Source organism: Geotrypetes seraphini, chromosome 17 (genome assembly GCF_902459505.1).
Source record: "Geotrypetes seraphini chromosome 17, aGeoSer1.1, whole genome shotgun sequence".
NCBI classification, from domain to species: Eukaryota; Metazoa; Chordata; class Amphibia; order Gymnophiona; family Dermophiidae; genus Geotrypetes; species Geotrypetes seraphini.
Window position 1 is genome coordinate 12249057 of NC_047100.1, and position 20068 is coordinate 12269124.

General features: G+C 44.0%; 2 protein-coding genes and 1 long non-coding RNA gene across 8 annotated transcripts in view; 1 reads left to right on the forward strand and 2 right to left on the reverse strand.

The window, feature by feature from the left end:
* The window catches only part of CARD19 (caspase recruitment domain family member 19), a 31404-nt gene extending 24939 nt beyond the window's left edge, over positions 1-6465 (reverse strand). Inside the window, exons 1-2 of one of the 2 annotated variants that reach the window (XM_033926281.1) lie at positions 6366-6465; positions 467-609 (exon numbers count right to left, since the gene is read on the reverse strand). In XM_033926281.1, coding sequence (XP_033782172.1) covers positions 467-609; positions 6366-6372 — 150 coding nt within the window. In that variant the 5' untranslated portion in view covers positions 6373-6465. Of the gene's footprint in view, positions 1-466; positions 610-5502; positions 5955-6365 lie in introns of those variants that run through there. The other variant, XM_033926282.1, reaches the window with a different exon arrangement.
* The window catches only part of LOC117351239, a 166840-nt gene that overhangs the window by 42258 nt on the left and 104514 nt on the right, over positions 1-20068 (forward strand). The window lies entirely within an intron of this gene.
* The window catches only part of SUSD3 (sushi domain containing 3), a 61313-nt gene continuing 57673 nt past the window's right edge, over positions 16429-20068 (reverse strand). For 4 of the 5 annotated variants that reach the window (XM_033926280.1, XM_033926276.1, XM_033926278.1 and 1 more), the window contains one exon: positions 16429-17038. In XM_033926280.1, the coding sequence (XP_033782171.1) occupies positions 16825-17038 (214 nt within the window). In that variant the 3' untranslated portion in view covers positions 16429-16824. The remainder of the gene's footprint in view (positions 17039-20068) is intronic. The other variant, XM_033926277.1, reaches the window with a different exon arrangement.

A 20068-nucleotide genomic window follows, 5' to 3' on the forward strand; every position in this document is an offset into this window, starting at 1 on the left:
GAGAGAGAGAAATAAAAAAAAATCCCAGACAGACATGTACTCTAGCACCCATTAATGTAACGGGCTTAAACACTAGTCATATAATAAGTTAATAAAAGCACATTCAACTTACAAATATACATAACCAACCATTTTCTCCCCCACCCAATGATTATTCAATAAAACCAGAAACATAGACTATCCCAATAACCTTACCCTATTCGGATTAAAAATATCCTTACACCCCAGGTGTACGCAAAAGTCAAATTAGGACAGATTAGGCTTTCTGTTTTTGATGTATATAAATTTAGCCGTGAGCGAGTATTCTGATAAAATCTATAGCCTGAAGCAGGTTGATAACGTAGCATAACATAAGTTTTGATTTTTATACTGCCCAAATGCCTTTCGGTTCAAGGTGGTGAACAACAAAAATACATCATTACCACACACACACACAAGCAGGGCCCAACACAGTCACATTCAGTACCTTCTCTGCTTCTTTGTTTGTGAGGATTTGGGGGTATACCCTGTTCAGCTGAAGAGTGATTTTATCTACCAGCTGCTCATTCAGCCTGCCGTTGCTGGTGAGAAATGGGGCATCTTGGACCAGTCGATCATAATAAGGCTGATCTGAAAAAGGACAACAGGAAAGTTTACTTTGAAGCCAGTTATATAGTTTATTTTTTCTATTCCGCTTTCATCCATTACAATACATATTAAAACACTTGACAAATCACAACGTAACACTTTCATTAACACACTATAAAAATAAACTTGCAATGAGCTGTTAATAAAACAAGTCAATACTTCAGTCAGAGCTATTAAGATGTAGCATATTTCATCTGACAGAAAAGATGTTTCGTCAGTGATTTCTTAAATTAATATAAATCTGTTGTTGAAGATATACAGTGCTCCCCTGGTCATTCACCGTCGGCGATTCGCGATCCCAGTCATTTGCGGTATTTTCTGATCGGGCAGCCGGAGCGCTGGCCAGTGAAGGAAATCACTCACGGTATGCTCCGACCGCCTCTTCCTGCACTAAAGTCGGGCCTCACCAATCAGGAGCTGCTTTGATATGCAGCTCCTAATTGGTGAGGCCCGACTTTAGTGCAGGAAGAGGCGGTCGGAGCATACCGTGAGTGATTTCCTTCACTCGCCGGCGCTCCGGCTGCCCTCTCCTGTCTCCCTCGCTAAAAACCTTATTCGCGGTTTTCAATATTTGGGGGAGTACTGTACAACCAACCGTTCAGATGGTCCAGCACAAGAAAACACACGTTTCCTTACTGATTCATAGTGCAAACATTTCTGTGTAGCAACAACCAAACCAGACTGAGCTGAGGAACGCAAACTCCATGAAGGTATATAAGGCACCAAACAGTCTTGTAGGTACTCGGTGACATTTGATTAAGACTTAAGTAAACCATTAGAAGCAACACGGAACTCCATAGATAACCAATATCTTGCTCTAAGATGTTTGGTGACATGCCCAGATCTATGAACCCCTACTCGGCACAACCCAATCGACAATTACGGGAAGAAACAGTATTAGAACGTTTCAAAGGAAAATTAAATACATTTTTATTCAAAAGATGCCTTTGACCTTTAACATAGCTCCTTTTTTTTCATCCTCGGATCACGGCTTGATAAAAGGGGGTCTTATGATTTTAAAGTGTTTGAGGTTTGTGCAGATGAAGACAGAGCTGACAGGGACAGAGCTCTCGGGCAGAGAGATTCTGCAGGTCAGGAAAAGTTTATCCCCATATCATTCTCTATTAAAATTCCCGCTATTCCACAACACTGTGTGCATCTTCTGTGAACACCCTGGCCTACTTAAGCCCACACCCCCTGTTGAGTTGTACGTGATGCTATCTAAGCGTCTACTGTTACAGAATAGCGTATACCCCAGTGGTCTTCATTTTTAAGTTGGAGCCACTTTGGATCCAAATGAGCCATCAGATATCTTCCCATGAGAGGACTTGACACTGCTGATCAGTTTATGTCAAATGACATCTACTTCACTAGTGTATCTTCAAATTTTTCACTGGGGTATCCTTAAGGAGGTAGACATTTCCAAATAAATACATTCTCTTTGTTTATTGAGACATGCCTTGGCCTTCAAGCATGCGGCTCTGCCCCCCATTCACTTCCCTCTTTCTGTCATTTGGGTAGAGAACATAAGAATTGCCACTGCTGGATCAGACCAGTGGTCCATCATGCTTAGCAGTCCGCTCCCGCCTTGGCCCTTAGGTCAAAGACCAGTGCCCTGAGTCTAGCCTTACCTGCATACGTTCTGGTTCAGCAGGAACTTGTCTAACTTTGTCTTGAATCCCTGGAGAGTGTTTTCCCCTATAACAGCCTCCGGAAGAGCGTTCCAGTTTTCCACCACTCTCTGGGTGAAGAAGAACTTCCTTACGTTTGTACGGAATCTTTCTCCTTTTAACTTTAGAGAGTGCCCTCTCGTTCTCCCTACCTTGGAGAGGATAAACAACCTGTCTTTGTCTACTAAGTCTATTCCCTTCATTATCTTGAATGTTTCGATCATGTCCCCTCAAGATAATGAAGGGAATAGACTTAGTAGACAAAGACAAGGTATAGAGAGGCATAGAACAGCAGAAAAAAAGGCAAAATTATTGTGTACAATTCTGGAGGCCACACCTTCAAAAAGATATAAAAAGGATGGAGTTGGTCCAGAGGAAGGCTACTAAAATGGTATGTAGTCTTCATAAGGCGTATGGGGACAGACTTAAAGATCTCAATCTGTATACTGTGGAGGAAAGGCAGGAGAGTGGAGATATGATAAAGAGATATTTACCTACGTGATGTAAATACACAAGTCGAGTCTCTTTCATTTGAAAGAAAGCTCTGGAATGAGAGGGCATAAGATGAAGTTAAGAGGTGATAGGCTCAGGAGTAATCTAAGGAAATACTTTTTTACAGAAAGGGTAATAGATGTGTGGAACAGTCTCCCCAAAGAGGTGGTGGAGACAGAGACTGTGTCTGAATTCAAGAAAGCCTGGGATAGGTGCGGATGTGTAGACTGGATGGGCGAATTGGTCTTTATCTGCCATCGTGTTACCATGTTTCTATAATTGCACACAAGGCCAGTAGCTTGACCAGGTGGTCCAAAATATATAATACAAGCATACAACGAATCCCACTCACAATTGCTGGAAGATCCCTGTATTAGTTTGTCATTCATCACAGTATTACTCATAACACGGGGGGGAAAAAGCATCGGAGCATGGAACTATACGCACAGCAAAGCCTCACTGATTTAGCGTATTTCAAGCAAAACTCCTGTTTTAAGTCATTGGCAAAAAAAAAACCATATTTCTATAACCATAAAGTTCTATGACATCATAATGAATAGGTGTGAGCAGAATCCAAATAAATATATTTTTATCCCACTGTGCTGTCAGCGAACACCAAAATATGGCCGTTTGGGGGAGGATGGGTTGGGGAGGGTGTAGACAGGGGTGTCAAAGTCCCTCCTCGAGGGCCGCCATCCAGTCGGGTTTTCAGGATTCCCCCCAATGAATATGCATGAGATCCATTAGCATACAATGAAAGCAGTGCATGCAAACAGATCTCATGTATATTCATTGGGGAAATCCTGTAAACCCGACTGGATGGCGGCCCTTGAGGAGGGACTTTGGCACCCCTGGTGTAGATGGACTGGAGTGAGCTTTGACGGAGTCTTCAGTAGTTGGAACCTAAGAACAGTACCGGGCAGAAGAAGAAAACAACAACAAATTTTTAGACTGAATCAGGTTGGGCAGACTAGATGGACCATTTGGGTCTTTATTTGTTGATTGTACAGCTCTCTTTCACTGTAAACCGCCTAGAAGTCGCAAGATTATAATAATAATAATAATAACTTTATTTTTGTATACCGCCATACCCCGAAGAGTTCTAGGCGGTTCACATTAGTTAGACAGGGATTACAAGTAGTTACATATCAAATTGATCATAGAGTTGCAAACAACATGGAGATAGTGATTACATATCAAATTGATCGTAGAGTTGCGAACAGCAAGGAGAGAAGAAGGGGGGAGGGAGGGAGACGGGGGAGGGGAGTAGGTCAGAAGGGGGGGGGAGGAGGATAGAAAAGGGGATTAAGGGTCTTGGTCTCGAAATAGCGGTATAGAAAAAATAGTTGTTGTTATTATTATTTATCTGCCATCATCTACTATGTTACTATGAATGAGAAACAGAATGGACCATCTCTCTTATGAAGAGAGTTTAGGACTTTTCAGCTTGGAGAAAAGATGACTGTCCTTGCCAGGATTATATTTCTCTCTTTTTTTTCCCCCACTCTAAAATTTGGTTAAATGGCTACCACCAGCACTTGCTCCCCATCAGGATGCAGAGGACCCCCTTCTCCAGACGTGTCCTGAGCCTAAGAGCACTTACTCCACGGTTCCTTTCAGAAATTTGTAAATCTTTATTGATTTTTATTATTTTCTTTGAAAAATATGATATAGATTAATTTATTTGGGACACTAGGAAGGAAAAAGATAAGATAAAATGGAATGAAATGAATTATAGTTTCTTTAATCAGTTTCAGTGAATTGTGCTTAGGAGTGATGGAAAATTTTAATGAAATGTGATGAGTAGCTGTTGGGATCTAGTTTTGATTTGTTATATAGATATTTATGGAATATGCATATTTTGCATTGTTTGGAAATTTTTGATGATTCAGTAGGAAAGATTGAACGAATGACTAAGCTGGGTAACGAGTGTGTTCTGATTTATTAACTTTTTAAAATATTAGATAAGAATTAATTCTAAGGATCGGATCGGATGTGCTTGATTTGATTATGCGATGGTTTCCTCAAATAATATATGTTGATAAGCAATGCATTTTATAAAGTTTATAGGTTTTAGTAACTAGTATATAAGTTTATACATGTATGGATGGGTTCATAGTATGAATTCTTGGGTGCTTTCAGATAGGAATAATTACATAGTTAAAATGAGTGTTATTGAGAATATTAAGATGTAACTTATATGCTTATTAATTGATATTTAGAAGATTAATTTTGGGAAAAGCGGGGTGCATGGGGGAGGAAAGTGGCCTCCTGACCTAAAGGTGTGCTTACAAGCTGTCCTTTCAGAAATTTGTATCACTGACTCCATTCATGAGGTGTAGCCTTGGTGGATGAACAACTCCTTCCTCCCTAGAGACTACGAATGCTCGCTCTGTAGCCTCCCCAATTGCAGGGGTGGAAGAACTAGGGACCTTTTTGCCCAACAGTGGCGCAGTGAAAGGACTGGGGCACTTTCCAATACTAATCCTAAATGTATCAAATCAGTTCAAAAAAAGATGTGCCATGACTTGTGCTTTATTTCTGTGTGAATCGAGAGAGAGAAAAAAATCACACTATTTAAATTGCTATATCAAGTCTTTGTTTGGTTCTCTGTTTTTATTATGTATTTATTATAAATCTATTGTAAACGGCTTAGACGTGCTGATAGGCTGTATATCAAATTAAAAATAAGCTTGAAAGTTGTTGTAGTCACCCAGCATCTCCCTTGCTGAGCTGTCTGCCGTTTTCAGTCTGTTTCTACATCATCCACATTCTGCAACACTGCGTTTTTCAATCCTGAAGCTTCATCTTTAGAAGGCAGTCCCTTCCGGAATCCGTAAGATCCGGGAAATCCGCCTTTTACTCCCTCCCAGGAGAATGGTAAGAGTGTTACTGTCAACACGTGGCAGGGACCACAGTTCGATGGTCACATTCGGGATTTCCAGCTGCAAAGCACCAACCCTTAGGCCGCCTCAAAGCAGAGCAACACCAGGGAGGAGACGGTCGTGAAGGGGTGTAGCGCCGGGAGGAGCAACGCCCTCGTTCAACTCTTATGTCCTATTCCCCAGCGTTGAAGGTGAAAGCGGGAGCAGCAAGCCTGAACAAATGCAAGAACTAAGCCTGACCTACTAGGGAGGGGCTGGTGAGCTCCTGTGTACCAGGACAACCCCCCTCCCTCCCTCCCCCGTCTGTAGAGTTCCACTTGGTCATCCTCGTCACGGGCCTGACAACTCCACTAGTTTTGTTTTGATCTCGAGTTTTACTCTGGGGAGGGAACATGGTACTCGGGAGCCACCCAGTAGCAACTGCAGACCTGGTCTAGGCCGGGCTTAAAAGCGAGCAGTGGCGCGAGCGATAGCCGATCCCGGGACAGCCCGAGCAAGGGCACGGGGAGCCGGTGCACAGTACCGGGGAAGCGGGGCTTGGGCGAAAGACCCTGCCCGGGCACAAGCCGTGCAACTCCTTGACGGGGGAGGGTGAAAACTTTGGAGCGGCCCAAGGCTCCCGGGGATCCCTCCCGCCGGCGCTCGCCGCCCCCTACACCCGCGTCCGCTCCCGGGCACCGTTTGCTCTGACCTGGCATGATGAGCTGCCGGCGACTCCCGGGCCCAGGACACTTCCTCGTCTCCCCCCCGGGCGACAAGCCCCGCCCCCGAGCCCCAAGGGAGGCGGAGCCTCGGTCGGGACGCCGCCCACAGTGCGACGTCATTCCCAGGCGAGCAGGGCGCGCTCTCTCCTCCTCCACGCGCCCGGTCTCAGCCTTCCTCCATCATCCAGGGACTGGAGGGGGGAAAAGTGATGATCTGGCAGGTCACAGACCTTTCTCAACTTCAGCAGGAATGGAAGATGGGAGTTGCTGCACGGCATTAGGGGTTCTGTGTTCAGCCTTGTCCCCATCCCCAAACGATCACGATCAGTCCAATACCACCACCCTGCACAGAATTTAATCTGGGTAAATGGACAACTGCTAGTAAAAGTACCTCATGTTATTTCTTTCAGCTTGTGTTATTCTTAAGATTTTTTTTTGCTTCCATTACAATTGCTTTTTTTGGTCCCTCTAATCTTCCCCCCCCCCTTGAAGTTTCAAGTTTAATAATGATTTGATTTATCGCTTGAACTGGTTCTGTTCCATTTTATAGAAAATTACCACTGCAGAAAGATTTCAGGGCTTATTTTATTGCAGGTTAGGATGATGCTGAGAGTTGATATAAAGGCACCCAAGGGCAGGGATCCTCCACTGGAACTCGGGAAACCAAGGGGCGAGGGATCTTCTGGAGACTCGAAAACAGAGGTGGGGGTGTTCGGCCACAGTTTCATGGTGGTGCCTGTTTGAAGGGGCTCTAGCAGGTGGGAGAAACAGTAACGTGGCGAGGGTGGGAGACACCTGGGGTGGTGGCACCCTCCGCTGCCTTCCCTTCCCCATGCCACAGAGAAGACACATTTTGGGGCCCATGTCCAAATCCAGCACTGATTATTGCACTTTATTTTCTGCCATGCTCTTGCTCTTATAACAGCTGATACTCAGCAAACAATAACTTTACCCAGGAGTAAGTTCTGCTGAATAGAAGCCTTTGAATCAAGCTGGATCTTTTGCACGGTGCAAATTATTTGGATAGTGATACAGTTCAGGAATTTTGCTGACTCCAGGCCTCGCCTCCTTTTCTTCCTTTTTTTTTGGTATGATGTAGGTTCTTTCCTATTTATTGATGGAGTTCCTTTCATAGTATTACAGTGGTACCTCGGAATCCGAACGCCCCAGAATTCAAACGTTTTGGAATCCAAACTTTTTTTGTAGTAAATTTTGCCCCAGAATCCAAACGCCCTGCACATTGTATGTGTATGTTTCTGCCCCTAAAATCCAGTGTATTTCCTGTTAAAATTTGAGTTTGTGGGACCCAGGAACGGATGAATCCAATTTCCATTATTTTCAATGGGAAAAACTGTCTTGGAACTCGAACGGGGTTCTGGAACGGATTAAGTTCGGATTCCAAGACATCACTGTATTTTACTGTGAACTGTCCTCACCTCCTAAAGCCTCAGTGAATCAGATACTCTGTGTAGGCCTCATAAGGTCCCCAGCTATACTAATTTTGCAATAATAAAGAACCGTGTAAAGGCTTTGTAGACTGCGCTTTTTACTGCAGCTGCCTGTGGTGCAGGAAAGCCAAGTTCAAGTTCCCTGAGGTGTCCAGCAGTATTTGGATACACCATGGAGGTCTGGTGTTGATGAGCCTGGAGAAGAGAAGAGGGCCAACATCATGCAATAAATGGCGCTGTGGGTTGGCTTCAAAAGAAGACTTCCCTCGAGATCAGTGGGAGCATGACATTCACCTGGGTATTCTGGCCCCCATGCAGAAAGGCTTGCGCATGGCTTCTGCTGTGAGCGTGATACCAAGGCGTGCAAGGAGCACCTTTTATGCACACTCACTAGGCATCAATGACTATTGTGTACCAACCCGGTAATAACAGCACGCACAAACGGTATTTCAAGGTAGTGCTGACAGGCAAATGACTATAACGCCTTTCCAGCATCCTTGGCTTCAGTGCATCTGGCCCCAAGTCTTTCCCAAAGCAGCTCCTTTAGTATTCTGTTGTGAACCGCCTAGAGCACTGGTTCCCAACCCCGTCCTGGAGGACCACCAGGCCAGTCGGGTTTTCGGGATAGCCCTACTGAATATGCATGAGGCAGATTTCGCATGCCTGTCACCTCCATTATATGCAAATCTCTCTCATGCATATTCATTAGGGCTAGCCTGAAAACCCGACTGGCCTGGTGGTCCTCCAGGACAGGGTTGGGAACCACTGCTCTAAACACCATGTTTTCCAAACTCTTGGAAACTGCCCTACAGAGGAGCTGAGGCACTGCGGGAAACCCACGTCCAAAACAAAATGCTTCGTGCCCAGCCCAGGAATAAAGGACAGCATCTGCAGGGACCGACCTTGAACTGTGTACTGAAACCCCAAAAGGCACCGACAGAAGGTAGAGAAAGGTTGCCAGACGCGATACCAGGCGACGTGACTCGAGACTTAAGCAAAGTTTGGCTGAAAGAGGCGAGTGACCTCTGCTGCTTCCGCCCTCTCCAGTCAAGATCCGTCCCCCCGAGAGTCCTACTTACACGTCCGGCACACCATCCTCCATCCGTGGGCAGCGCGATCTGCGCCACGATTGGGCTGAAGGCCGGGATCTGGCTTGCTGCAGTACCGGCAATGTCCACCGGGAGGGCGAGCGCCATTTTCCAGAAAAAAGAAAACAAAGGGGTTGCTTGACTTGCATGAAATAGATCCATTGAGATTCAGTTTGTCAATTTGGTTCTACCGTTCATCCAATTGGGGCAGTAGGTCAATTTAAAAGGAATGACAGGAGAGAGCTACGCAGAAGGGACGCCAAGTTCAAATCCCACTGTATCTCCTTATGATCTTGTGTTCCCACTGCCTCAGGGGACTGGAAAATACCCACTGTATTTGAATGTAACTAAACTGAACTCACCTCGAACTACAAATGAAAAAAAAAGCTAAATCTCTTTCTATAGCTGCCAACTCTATGGTTGCAGTGGGTGGTGAGGTCCTCCTATGTAGCTCCTTCACTGAAGTTAAGACGGAAAAATTTCTGCTGCGTTTTGCATCTCCCAATCGTTTTGAAATGTTAGCAGGTCTTGCTCCTTCCCTAATCTTGAGCCATTCTCAAGCGATCCCAGAAGGAAGAGCATGCAGAGAATATTAAAAAGGATTATAAAACAATTGGAGCCCTATGGAAAATGGTGAGATTTTGAAAATGTCATAGAACGGGTAGATCTTAATAATGTTGGATCATGACCTCCAGAATTGAGGAGGGAACTTAAATGTTTGTATTGGATAAATGTTCTGAGGGTTATAACTTATGTTGATTAAGGTTTGAAGTGTATTAGATTGTGAACATACTCAGAAAATTAATTTAAAAATAATAGTAAAAAGGATTGTTAAAAATAAAAAATAGACTTTAATCTATCCTGTATCCACATAAAAATATACACCTATGATAACTATACATTGTGTGACAATGGGTAAAAAGACAAGGCAGAGCATATAGGGGATCATTTTAAAAGATTTCTGTATAGTAATAGTTTCTCTTAAAATTCCCCTGACTATATATGCATAAACACATGTATATACAAGTGTGTGTAAATGTCAAAGTAAAACATTAATAATTCCAGATTTTACTGTTTTATGTTTGAAATCCTTTTGTATTTTGACTGTTCAGGCTGTTAATATCACGTGCACGCTTTCACCTTACTGAAAGTAGAAAGAAGAAGCAGAGAAGTTTTCCACTCAGCCATTCGTATATGACAGAATAGCACTATTTGACCCAACCTCACTCCTATTAGTTTGGAATTAAAGCTGTTCAGTACTTACTTTGGGTTTCCTGAAAAAGAAATTCGAAACATGGTCCATGTCAGGACCTGTAGAAAACCCTAAAAAGTTACGTGAGAATTTTTCTTTTTTGCCATTGAGTAATACCAATTTTAACTTTTGAATAGCACTTTTATTTACACTATTTATCATTCCATACACGGTGATTGATTGGGTGGTGGGTTCGACTATAGGAGCTTCAGCTCTTGGTCGAATTACACAATTCTGAGTGTATGAGAAGTATATCACTTTATACATTTAATCATTTATGAGATAACTAACTAGTCTTTAAGCCCGTTACATTAACGGGTGCTAGAATAGATGTGTCTGTCTGTCTGTCTTTCTCTCCTTGGCCGCTTTCTTTCTGTCTCTGTCTTTCTGTCTCTCTCTCTCTCCTTGACCGCTTTCTTTCTTTCTTTCTTTCCTCAGCTGTCCACAACCACCCCTTTCCTGTTCCCCCTGTCCAGCAGCAGCCCTTCTCCCTTCCTTTTACCTCCCCCCTGTCCAGCAGCACCTCTTCCCTGCTCCCCCTGTCCAACAGTAGTCCTTTGCCCTTCTTTTTACCTCTCCCCTGTCCAGGAACACCTTTCACCTGATTCCCCCTGTCCAGCAGCAGGCCTTCTCCTTTCTCTGCCCCCCTTGTCCAGCATCCGCTAGCCCGGGCAGCCTCAGGGCTTTTGCTAGGCCAGCCCACCTCGCATTATCGAAGTGGGCCGGCCTAGCAAATGCCCTGCGGCTGCTGCGTTTGCTGGTCCGGGGGTGAGAAGAGGCATCCCAGCAGCGCTCAAATCGCTGCATGCGCCACAAGCCGCCCCACGCGCCTGAAATCGAATTCGGCACGGAGGCACACATCATGCTGTTGGGGAACATGGCGTTGTAAGTGCGCATGCGCGCTTACGGTTTTATTATAGAGGACTAGCAAAAAAAATATACCATTAGGAGTCTTTTGTTACTGTCATACTACATATTTGCCATCAGGTGGCACTATTGATCCTTGGGATAAATATACAAATTATAAAGGATGCCGTTGCACAGTACTTTTCTTAGGACATTCACAGTAATATATGGGTAGATATTCAGAGGGTTTAACACCACTGAGCTAGACAGTCACTGATATTTAGCAGCACTTAGGGCAGGATACACATAGCTCAAGCAACACAGTAGAAAACACCGGTTTGGGAGCCATTTTGATTTGTCAGGCTATACTGAGCACAAATAGCATGCAAATAATATGCATGTTGTTTGTGCTGAGTATCCTGGTGGAAAAGGGAGGAACTGTGCCTGGTACCTGCACAGAAGAGCTAAGCAGTGGGCATAGCTTTTATGCGCAGGCCCAGTGCAGTTCTCGATTGCTGGTGCTCTTGAGCAAAATTTCTGGTTTGTTTGTTTTGTTGTTTCACATGCAATATAGATGCAGCTCATGTGCGTGTTTTGAGTGTGAATCTCATGCCTAACAGCTGTGCTCTGATCATAGGCACCACGGAACACACATTCACACAAAACACGCACAAACAGCTTCCAACAGTTCCAGACCTGATGGAAATATTTGCATAGTAAGAGATGAATGTTCCCTTCTGTGCATTACAAGGAGCGCTTATTTTAATACTAATGAGCTCCTTATAAAGCATTTGCATAGGATTCTCAGTGGCTGCGATTGTTAGAAGCCCCCAAGAACCCTTTGGTGCATCAGAGACTGAGCTGCCTTTCAAGTAATACTGGCTGTGCTGAAGCTTATCCCAGAAGATCTCACACATCTAAACTCATTGAACCTGTAGCCTGTAATGTTACCAGGCTGAACTCTGTGATTCCTTAAATAAACGTCTTTCTTTTCTATAGATAGAAAGCTGGGAATGTTTAGCACAGACTCTGTGCTGGGTAATATTGTACTCCAACTTCTCTCAATAAGCTGTAATTAGATTAGCAGATACAAAGGTGAGGATATAATGCCTTCTAAGCCATGTGCTGGCTAACAATGGAGTCTGCCTTTCTACACACACACACACACAAAGAAGAAGCAGGAGAAGAGGGGCTCCAGACTAGAGAATGACACGGTGACAAAATTCATCACCGTTCCCGTCCCCGCGGATAACCGCGGGAAACCATCTTCATGTCATTCTTTAAGAAGAGAGGGAAGAATCAGAGTATGAATGGCCACAACCACTGACCCGCAAGCTTTGCTTTGAAGAATGCTGGTATAGAAGGACCGAGGTTGAAACAGACACTATAGAATGACAGTCTCTGGTATCCAGAGCAGATATTGTGATGTCATAATGCCTCATTCCACCAGTGCCTAAGAGCCAATCACATCATTGATGTCACAATGGCTTCATTATCCTTGGCTTACATAAGCACAGCCAATGACCCGCAAGCTTTGCTTTGAAGAATGCTGGTGTAGAAGGACCGAGGTTGAAACAGACACTACAGAATGACAGTCTTTGGTATCCAGAGCAGATATTGTGATGTCATAATGCCTCATTCCACCAGTGCCTAAGAGCCAATCACATCATTGATGTCACAATGGCTTCATTATCCTTGGCTTACATAAGCACAGCCAATGACCCGCAAGCTTTGCTTTGAAGAATGCTGGTGTAGAAGGACCGAAGTTGAAACAGACACTACAGAATGACAGTCTCTGGTATCCAGAGCAGATATTGTGATGTCATAATGCCTCATTCCACCAGTGCCTAAGAGCCAATCACATCATTGATGTCACAATGGCTTCATTATCCTTGGCTTACATAAGCACAGCCAATGACCCGCAAGCTTTGCTTTGAAGAATGCTGGTGTAGAAGGACCGAGGTTGAAACAGACACTACAGAATGACAGTCTTTGGTATCCAGAGCAGATATTGTGATGTCATAATGCCTCATTCCACAATTGCCTAAGAGCCAATCACATCAGTACTCTCGCTATGCCACTGTTTGCACCCTCCTAATAGGAACATAAAAATAGCCTTACTGGGTAAGACCAGTGGTCCATCAAGCCCAGTAGCCCATTCTCATGGTGGCCAATCCAGGTCACTAGTACCTGGCCAAAACCCAAAGAGTAGCAACGTTCCTTGCTACCGATCCAGGGCAAGCAGTGGCTTCCCCCATGTCTTTCTCAATAACAGACTATAGACTTTTCCTACAGGAACTTGTCCATAGTCTGTAATTGAGAAAGATGTTACAAATCATGCAGCTTTCAGGCAGATAAGGCTTCCATCTGACTCTGTATCTAAAGGAGCACTAATCCAGTCCTGTATTTTACCACAGTTCATTCATGGATTTGTAGTTCTGATTGTCTCTTGGATTTCTTGACAAACTAAAAACTAAAAATCCATGCATGAATTCGGACTAATTCATATTTTATTGCATGGAAGTAGATGGTAACCCTACAAATGCATCAAACTATTGTTTGGTCCTATCATTGCAGCCTGTCAGACAACTTGACCGTGTTAACACTGGGATTTCTGTGCTAAACATTCTGGCAGCCGTGACATATGTTGCTGAATAAGGCAAGTAGAGCATGATAGGCGGTGCTTCCTTATGTCTTGCTAGGTTGTCAAAATGGCAGATGACATTTAATGTGTGCAAGTGCAAAATGATACATGTGGGAAAAGAGGAACCTGAATTATAGCTACCTAATAAGCAGTGTTCTACGTTAGGAGTCACTGGCCAGGAAAAGGATCTAGGTGTCATTGCTGAGAACACGTTGAAATCCTCAGCTCAATATGTGTGGTGGCTAAGAAAGCAAATGCGACAATACGAATTGTCAGGAAAGGAATGGAAAACAAAGATGAAAAGGTTATAAACGGTCCTTCTATCGCTCTATGGTACAGCTGCAATTCTGGTTACCATACCCCCCCCAAAAAAAAAAAAGATATAGCAGAATTAGAAAAAGTACAGAGAAGGGCAATGAAAATAATAAAAAGGATGAGACGACAAAGGTTAACGTGGCTAGGGCACTTCAGCTTGGAGAAGAGACGTCTCAGGGGTGATATGATAGAGGTCTATAAAATACTGCATGGAGCGGAAAAGGTAGATGTGATTCGCTTTCCAAAAATACTAGGACTAGGGGGCATGCAATGAAGCTACTAAGGAGTAGATTTAAAGCAAATCAGAGAAAATATTTCTTCACTCAATGTGTAATTTAACTCTGGAATGCGCTGCTGGAGAATGTGGTGAAAATCAGTTAGCTTAGCAGGGTTTTAAAAAGGTTTAGGTAATTTCCTAAAAGAGAAGTCCACAGGCCTTTATTGAGATGGTTTGGGGAAATCCACTGCTTATTCCTAGGATAAGCAGCATAGAATCAGTTTACTACGTGAAATTTAGCTAGGTACTTGTGACCTGGGTTGGCCACTGTTGGAAACAGGATAGTGGGTTGGATGACCCTTTGGTCTGTCCCAGTAAAGCAGTTCTTATGTTCTGGGTGGCAGCAGCGCAAGGATATTTGATGCTCTACACCAGTGTTCTTCAACCACCGGTTCGTGGACCGGTGCCGGTCCACAGAAATTTCCTACTGGTCCACAGGACCGGCATGTGCATCAGGCCCAAAACTGTGTTCTTCAACCGCCGATCCGCGGTGCGATCGATGCGTTGTTAATAAGATTATATTGTGTGTATATATGAAAAATGAATGGGAAAAAATAGTGTTACACAATTAGGACTATGGGGGCAGGTTCTGGGGTGGAGATTGGGTAGAGATGGGCAGGGTCTGGCCCATGACTTAGCCCAGTGTTCTTCAACCGCCAGTCTGTGGACCGATGCCGGTCCACAAAATAATTCTTTTATTTCTGCCAGCTGCGGCCAAGCTTATTTTCGCAAAAGGCAAGTTCGACCACGTCTCCCCACTCCTGGCCAAACTTCACTGGCTCCCAGTTCACTCCAGAGTCCTCTTTAAATGTGCCTGTTTAGCCTTCAAGATCCTACCTGGCATCCTCCCTCTCGTTATCCCACTCTTCTGGAACTCCTCTAACCCTAATTCCACTAGATCCTCCCCAAACACTGAAACTATCATTCCCCTCTGCAAAAGGTATATCCCGCGTAGGAAAACTAGGAACATCCCTCCCCTTTAGAACCACAGAACTCTGGAATAACCTCAAATCCCCTCTCAGAGTTTCAAGCTCCCTCCAATCCTTCCGCAAACACCTGAAAACTTGGCTCTTTTCAAAAATCTCACATCTCCCGCTCTTTGGTTCTTTAGCTTCCTAGCTCCTTTCCTATAACCCTTCATTGTAGCTCCTTTTCAACCTAACCCTGTACACCGTGCCGAGCTCTACGCTTGTGGAGATGGCGCGGTATACAAACCTAAGGTTTAGTTTAGTTTAGTAAAAAGGTTGAAGAACACTGCTCTAGACACATCTTAAATCTTGCACCTTTCCCATATTTTTGCTTATATCTCCTCTTGCAACCTACTGGCTCAGCTTCCCTAAAAGGTCTATAACAGCACTTCCCCCCTGCTGGGGTACATGATTTACATTACCTGCCTTTTGCCATCTCCCAGAATCTTGGCGCTCTAAGTGCTTGTATAATTTGCCCAATGGAAGCTCTGGCTCTGTCCTCTGTGCCTATCTCATGCCCTCGTTACCTTCCTTTTATCTACCACCATTCACCATGTGAGGGCATATACTTACCACCCTTGTGAAAAAAAAAAAAATTGCTACCTCCTTGAAACCTTATAGCATGAGCCTTTGTTCTAGACCGGGGTGTCAAAGTCCATCCTCGAGGTTTTCAGAATTTCCCCAATTAATATGCACGAGATCTATTTGCGTGCACTGCTTTCATTGAATGCTAATAGATCTCATGCATATTCATTGGGGGAAATCCTGTAAACCCAACTGGATGGCGGCCCTCGAGGAGGGACTTTGACACCCCTGTTCTAGACCATCCTTTCCCTTGCCAGGATATAACCTCAGCATATTGGTCATGACTTTTTTTTTTTTTTGTAAAAGGGAAAGCTATGCTCAGACTTGAAAGCACAGTTACTTACTGTAACAGGTGTTATCCAGGGACAGCAGGCAGATATTCTTAACGCATGGGTGACGTCACCGACGGAGCCCCGGTACGGACAGAGAGGGTGTTGTATCTTTGGCTTGGCTTCCACTTACCCTTCGTACTTGAGCTTCTTTGTGTAAACCGGAAAGTGCACCTACCTTTAATTGCTTGTCAAAACTGTGAATGCCAACTCTGCTAACAGTTCTGCACCAAGAAACCAGAAAAAAAAAGCCTGGATTAACTGGAAAAACAGAACCAGCAACGAAGGGGGGAAAATAGTCATTTAAAAAAAAATTCTTTATTGCACTTCTAGCTTGTACCAGTATGCAAAAATATGTTGAGTTTTTTCTTACACGTTTACAAAAGGAATGCGACTTAAAGAATCCTGGAACCACTGTATGCAATTACATATTTGTTAATTTAAAAGAAGAAAATATACCCCATTGTTACAGCTCAGTGTAATCTACAGGAATACAAATTTACAATGCATTGGCTCAGATTATATTTGTGAGTAAATTCTCTTTATGGGACAATATTACATATCCGACTTGGATAAAATCTGGAAGCTACAATACAAAATCTTCATCTTCAGGAGAATAAAGCTTTCGCTTTGCTTCCATGGAGCTTTTAAGGCACATGTAGATTTTGGTCCAGCGTAAGGCACCTGCATCAGGCTACCCAGGCATGTGAGAATCCTGCTTCTTCTGAGCTCCTCGCTCTTCTCCGTAGACCTCCACCACATGGGTCCCACTCACTGTATATATCCTGTTACATCCTGATATGGCTTCTTTGTCCGATACAACATGCACTTTGTTTGATTTGCTCTGAGAATGGCATTCCCTGGAACATGCAGGCCATGTGATGTCTCTGTTTTGTGACTCTTGGCTTCTGGAAGAAATGGAAAAAAAAAAAGAGAGATAATAATTTATCCAGACAGCCAATGTCCCAACAATATAATATTTCAACTCCATTTCATTTTTTTTAACTAGTGGTTCAGTGAATGCTTCATAATTTAAGATCCCTCTCTAGTATTTTAAGCGATATATCAGCCTGATGGTCTGTGGCAGGTGCACAGTGCCAAAGCACAGCTCCAGACATGTGTTAATAGAGCAAATAACCTAACTAAAGATAAATGTCCTGATCTGTAGTTTCAGGACATTTTAACTCGGGTGGGCAACCTTTATACATTTACGGAGAATTGCATGAAAACCAGCACTGTCTCTAAAGAGAGGAAAAGAGGGGAAGATGTTGGATTCAAGAATGGGGGTAGAGCGAGAGGGGTGATGCTGGTTGGAAGTGTTAGGATAAAAGGAAGGGGGGGAAGGTGCTGGATGGAAAGGGGGAAGAGGAGAGAGTTAACGAAAGGCTGGGGAACAAGAGGAGGAGGAATAGTAAATGACAGTAGAGAACGACCTGCAGGGTCCATCCAGTCTGCCCAATCACATTAATAATCAAAGCATCATTGAGCCAGCAAAACAACGGCATTATTACATTTTACTTCTTGAGTTCCATTATACAATGTCTTCCCCTCCCCCACTGATATATACAAGACCCACGCACATACGATATAAATATGATATAAAACACGTGTACTTTCTCCTGATCTGTCCTTGTCATTTTCAGGGCTGTGTAAAAAAAATGTCTGCTCTGCACTAGCCTTACTTCCCAGATACTGGAGTTGTCCCTTTGCTGTATCCTTCGACAGTTTCTCTGACAACAAAACTCTGGTTAATGACATTGGTGAGGTTAGGTACCTTGAAGGGTCAGGAGACTGAGTGTTTGGGCAATAGAACTTATATAATAAAAACGAGTGGAATTGTCCAATAATAAAAGGTGCAATAAATAAAGATGTCTTTCAACTCATCTGGACAAACAGGTAATCCTTTATTCTTCCAAAAATACTCGACCCGACATGTACATGTTTCGGCCCTACGGCCTGCGTCAGGAGTCTTGAGAATCTTTGGGTATAAAGTAACCACGAGTATGGACCACTCTAAAGTGCAATTCTGGAGGCCACATTACCGTAAGGATGTATTTCGAGCTGAGTCAGTCCAGCGAATGGCCACTAGGATGGTCTCCGGACTCAAGGGTCTCTCATATGAGGAAAGACTGGGTAAGTTGCAGCTCTACTCTCTAGAGGAGCGCAGGGAGAGGGGTGACATGATTGAGACGTTTAAGTACGTCACAGGTCGTGTCGAGGTGGAAAACGACATATTCTTTCCTAAGGGACCTTCAGTCACAAGGGGGCACCCGCTCAAACTCAGAGGAGGGAGATTTGGTGGTGACACCAGGAAGTATTTCTTTACAGAAAGGGTGGTGGATCACTGGAACAAACTACCGGTGCAGGTGATCAAGGCCACTAGCGTGCTCGACTTTAAGAATAAATGGGACATCCACGTGGGTCAAGCAGCACTCTGACTTAATGGGGTGGGACAGTAGAGTGGGCAGACTTGATGGGCTATAGCCCTTTTCTGCCGTCATCTTTCTATGTTTCTAGAGAGATAAAGAAACACAGACAGACACATCTATTCTAGCACCCGTTAATGTAACGGGCTTAAAAACTAGTTTAGTATAATTCAATACAAAAAGAGCTATTCTTTAAACCATTACATATTATAATAATTATTTATTTTATTAAATCATTTTTTGTTGCACCATATACTTTAAAAATCAATTGAGCAACACCTTTCACACACATCATTCACACCATAATAATGCACGTGAAACCCTCCCAATCTACACTGTTTATCCAACTTAAAAGCCCACTCGGTATATAAAATACTGTCCAATTAGCAACTCATCAGAAATCTTCATCACTGTGCCAACTTTCACTTTTCCTGTCTGTTCATTCCTTTGTTAGTTCTTCACCATATTACATCCGACTTGAGAAAACTGAGCAATTAAACCCATATTTAGTATGGATATCCTGAAAACATGATTCAGAGCCTGTGTCCTAAAGAAAGGGATCTCGATCCAGTCCTTGGGACGCAACAAGCCAGTCAGGTGCCCAGGATACCGCAACTTGTTGCTGTCCCTTATTTCCACACGTCAAAGTGGACGAAGAAGGAGATCACAGTTCTCTGCTTATACTGTGCTCGGAATGACGGCAGCGGATTTCCTTCCTGATGGGTAGAGGCCAGAGAAATGGTGGTGGTGATGGCAGATATCTTACGGGTTTCATAAGCCACTGTGATGAGTATCTTACAGAAAAGTTCCCAGCGTGCACTGGGAGGTTACTAATCAGTAGAGCAATTAACGCAAGTTTATCATCTCACGCCTATGAACTGTGGGTGGGGTATTTGATGGGGAAAATATTTTAATTGCATGCATGCATCAGTGAAAAGGATGTTAATAAAATCTGGGAGACTATCTGTAAAAACTTTTTTGCATCAGGGATGAGCTTTTTTACAAATGAAATGAGAGGAGAACAATTTTGTTCATTCTTAGACACAAAAGCGGTGTCAGGTCAAAAAGCGCGCCGGGACAAAGGCGCACCCAGACAATTGAGCGCAGCGCAGGGGTGCGAGCCGCCGAAAATTACTGGTTTTAGGGCTCCGATGGGTGGGGGGCGTGGGGGGGAACCCCCCCCACTTTACTTAATAGAGATCGCGCCGCTTTGTGGGGGGTTTGGGGGGGATGTAACCCCCCACATTTTACTGAAAACTTCACTTTTTCCCTGTTTTTAGGGAAAAAGTTAAGTTTACAGTAAAATGTGGACGGTTACAACCCCCCATAACGCCGGCGCGATTTCTATTAAGTAAACTAGGGGGGCTCCCCAACAAAACCCCCCGTCGGATCCCCTAAAAAGTGTAATTTTCTTTGGCGCGCGTCTCCGCCTTGCGCTCAGTTGTCGGCGCGCGCCTTTGGCTTTCGCGGGGTTGTCTATGAACCCACAAAAGCAGCTGGCCCTCTCCCCTC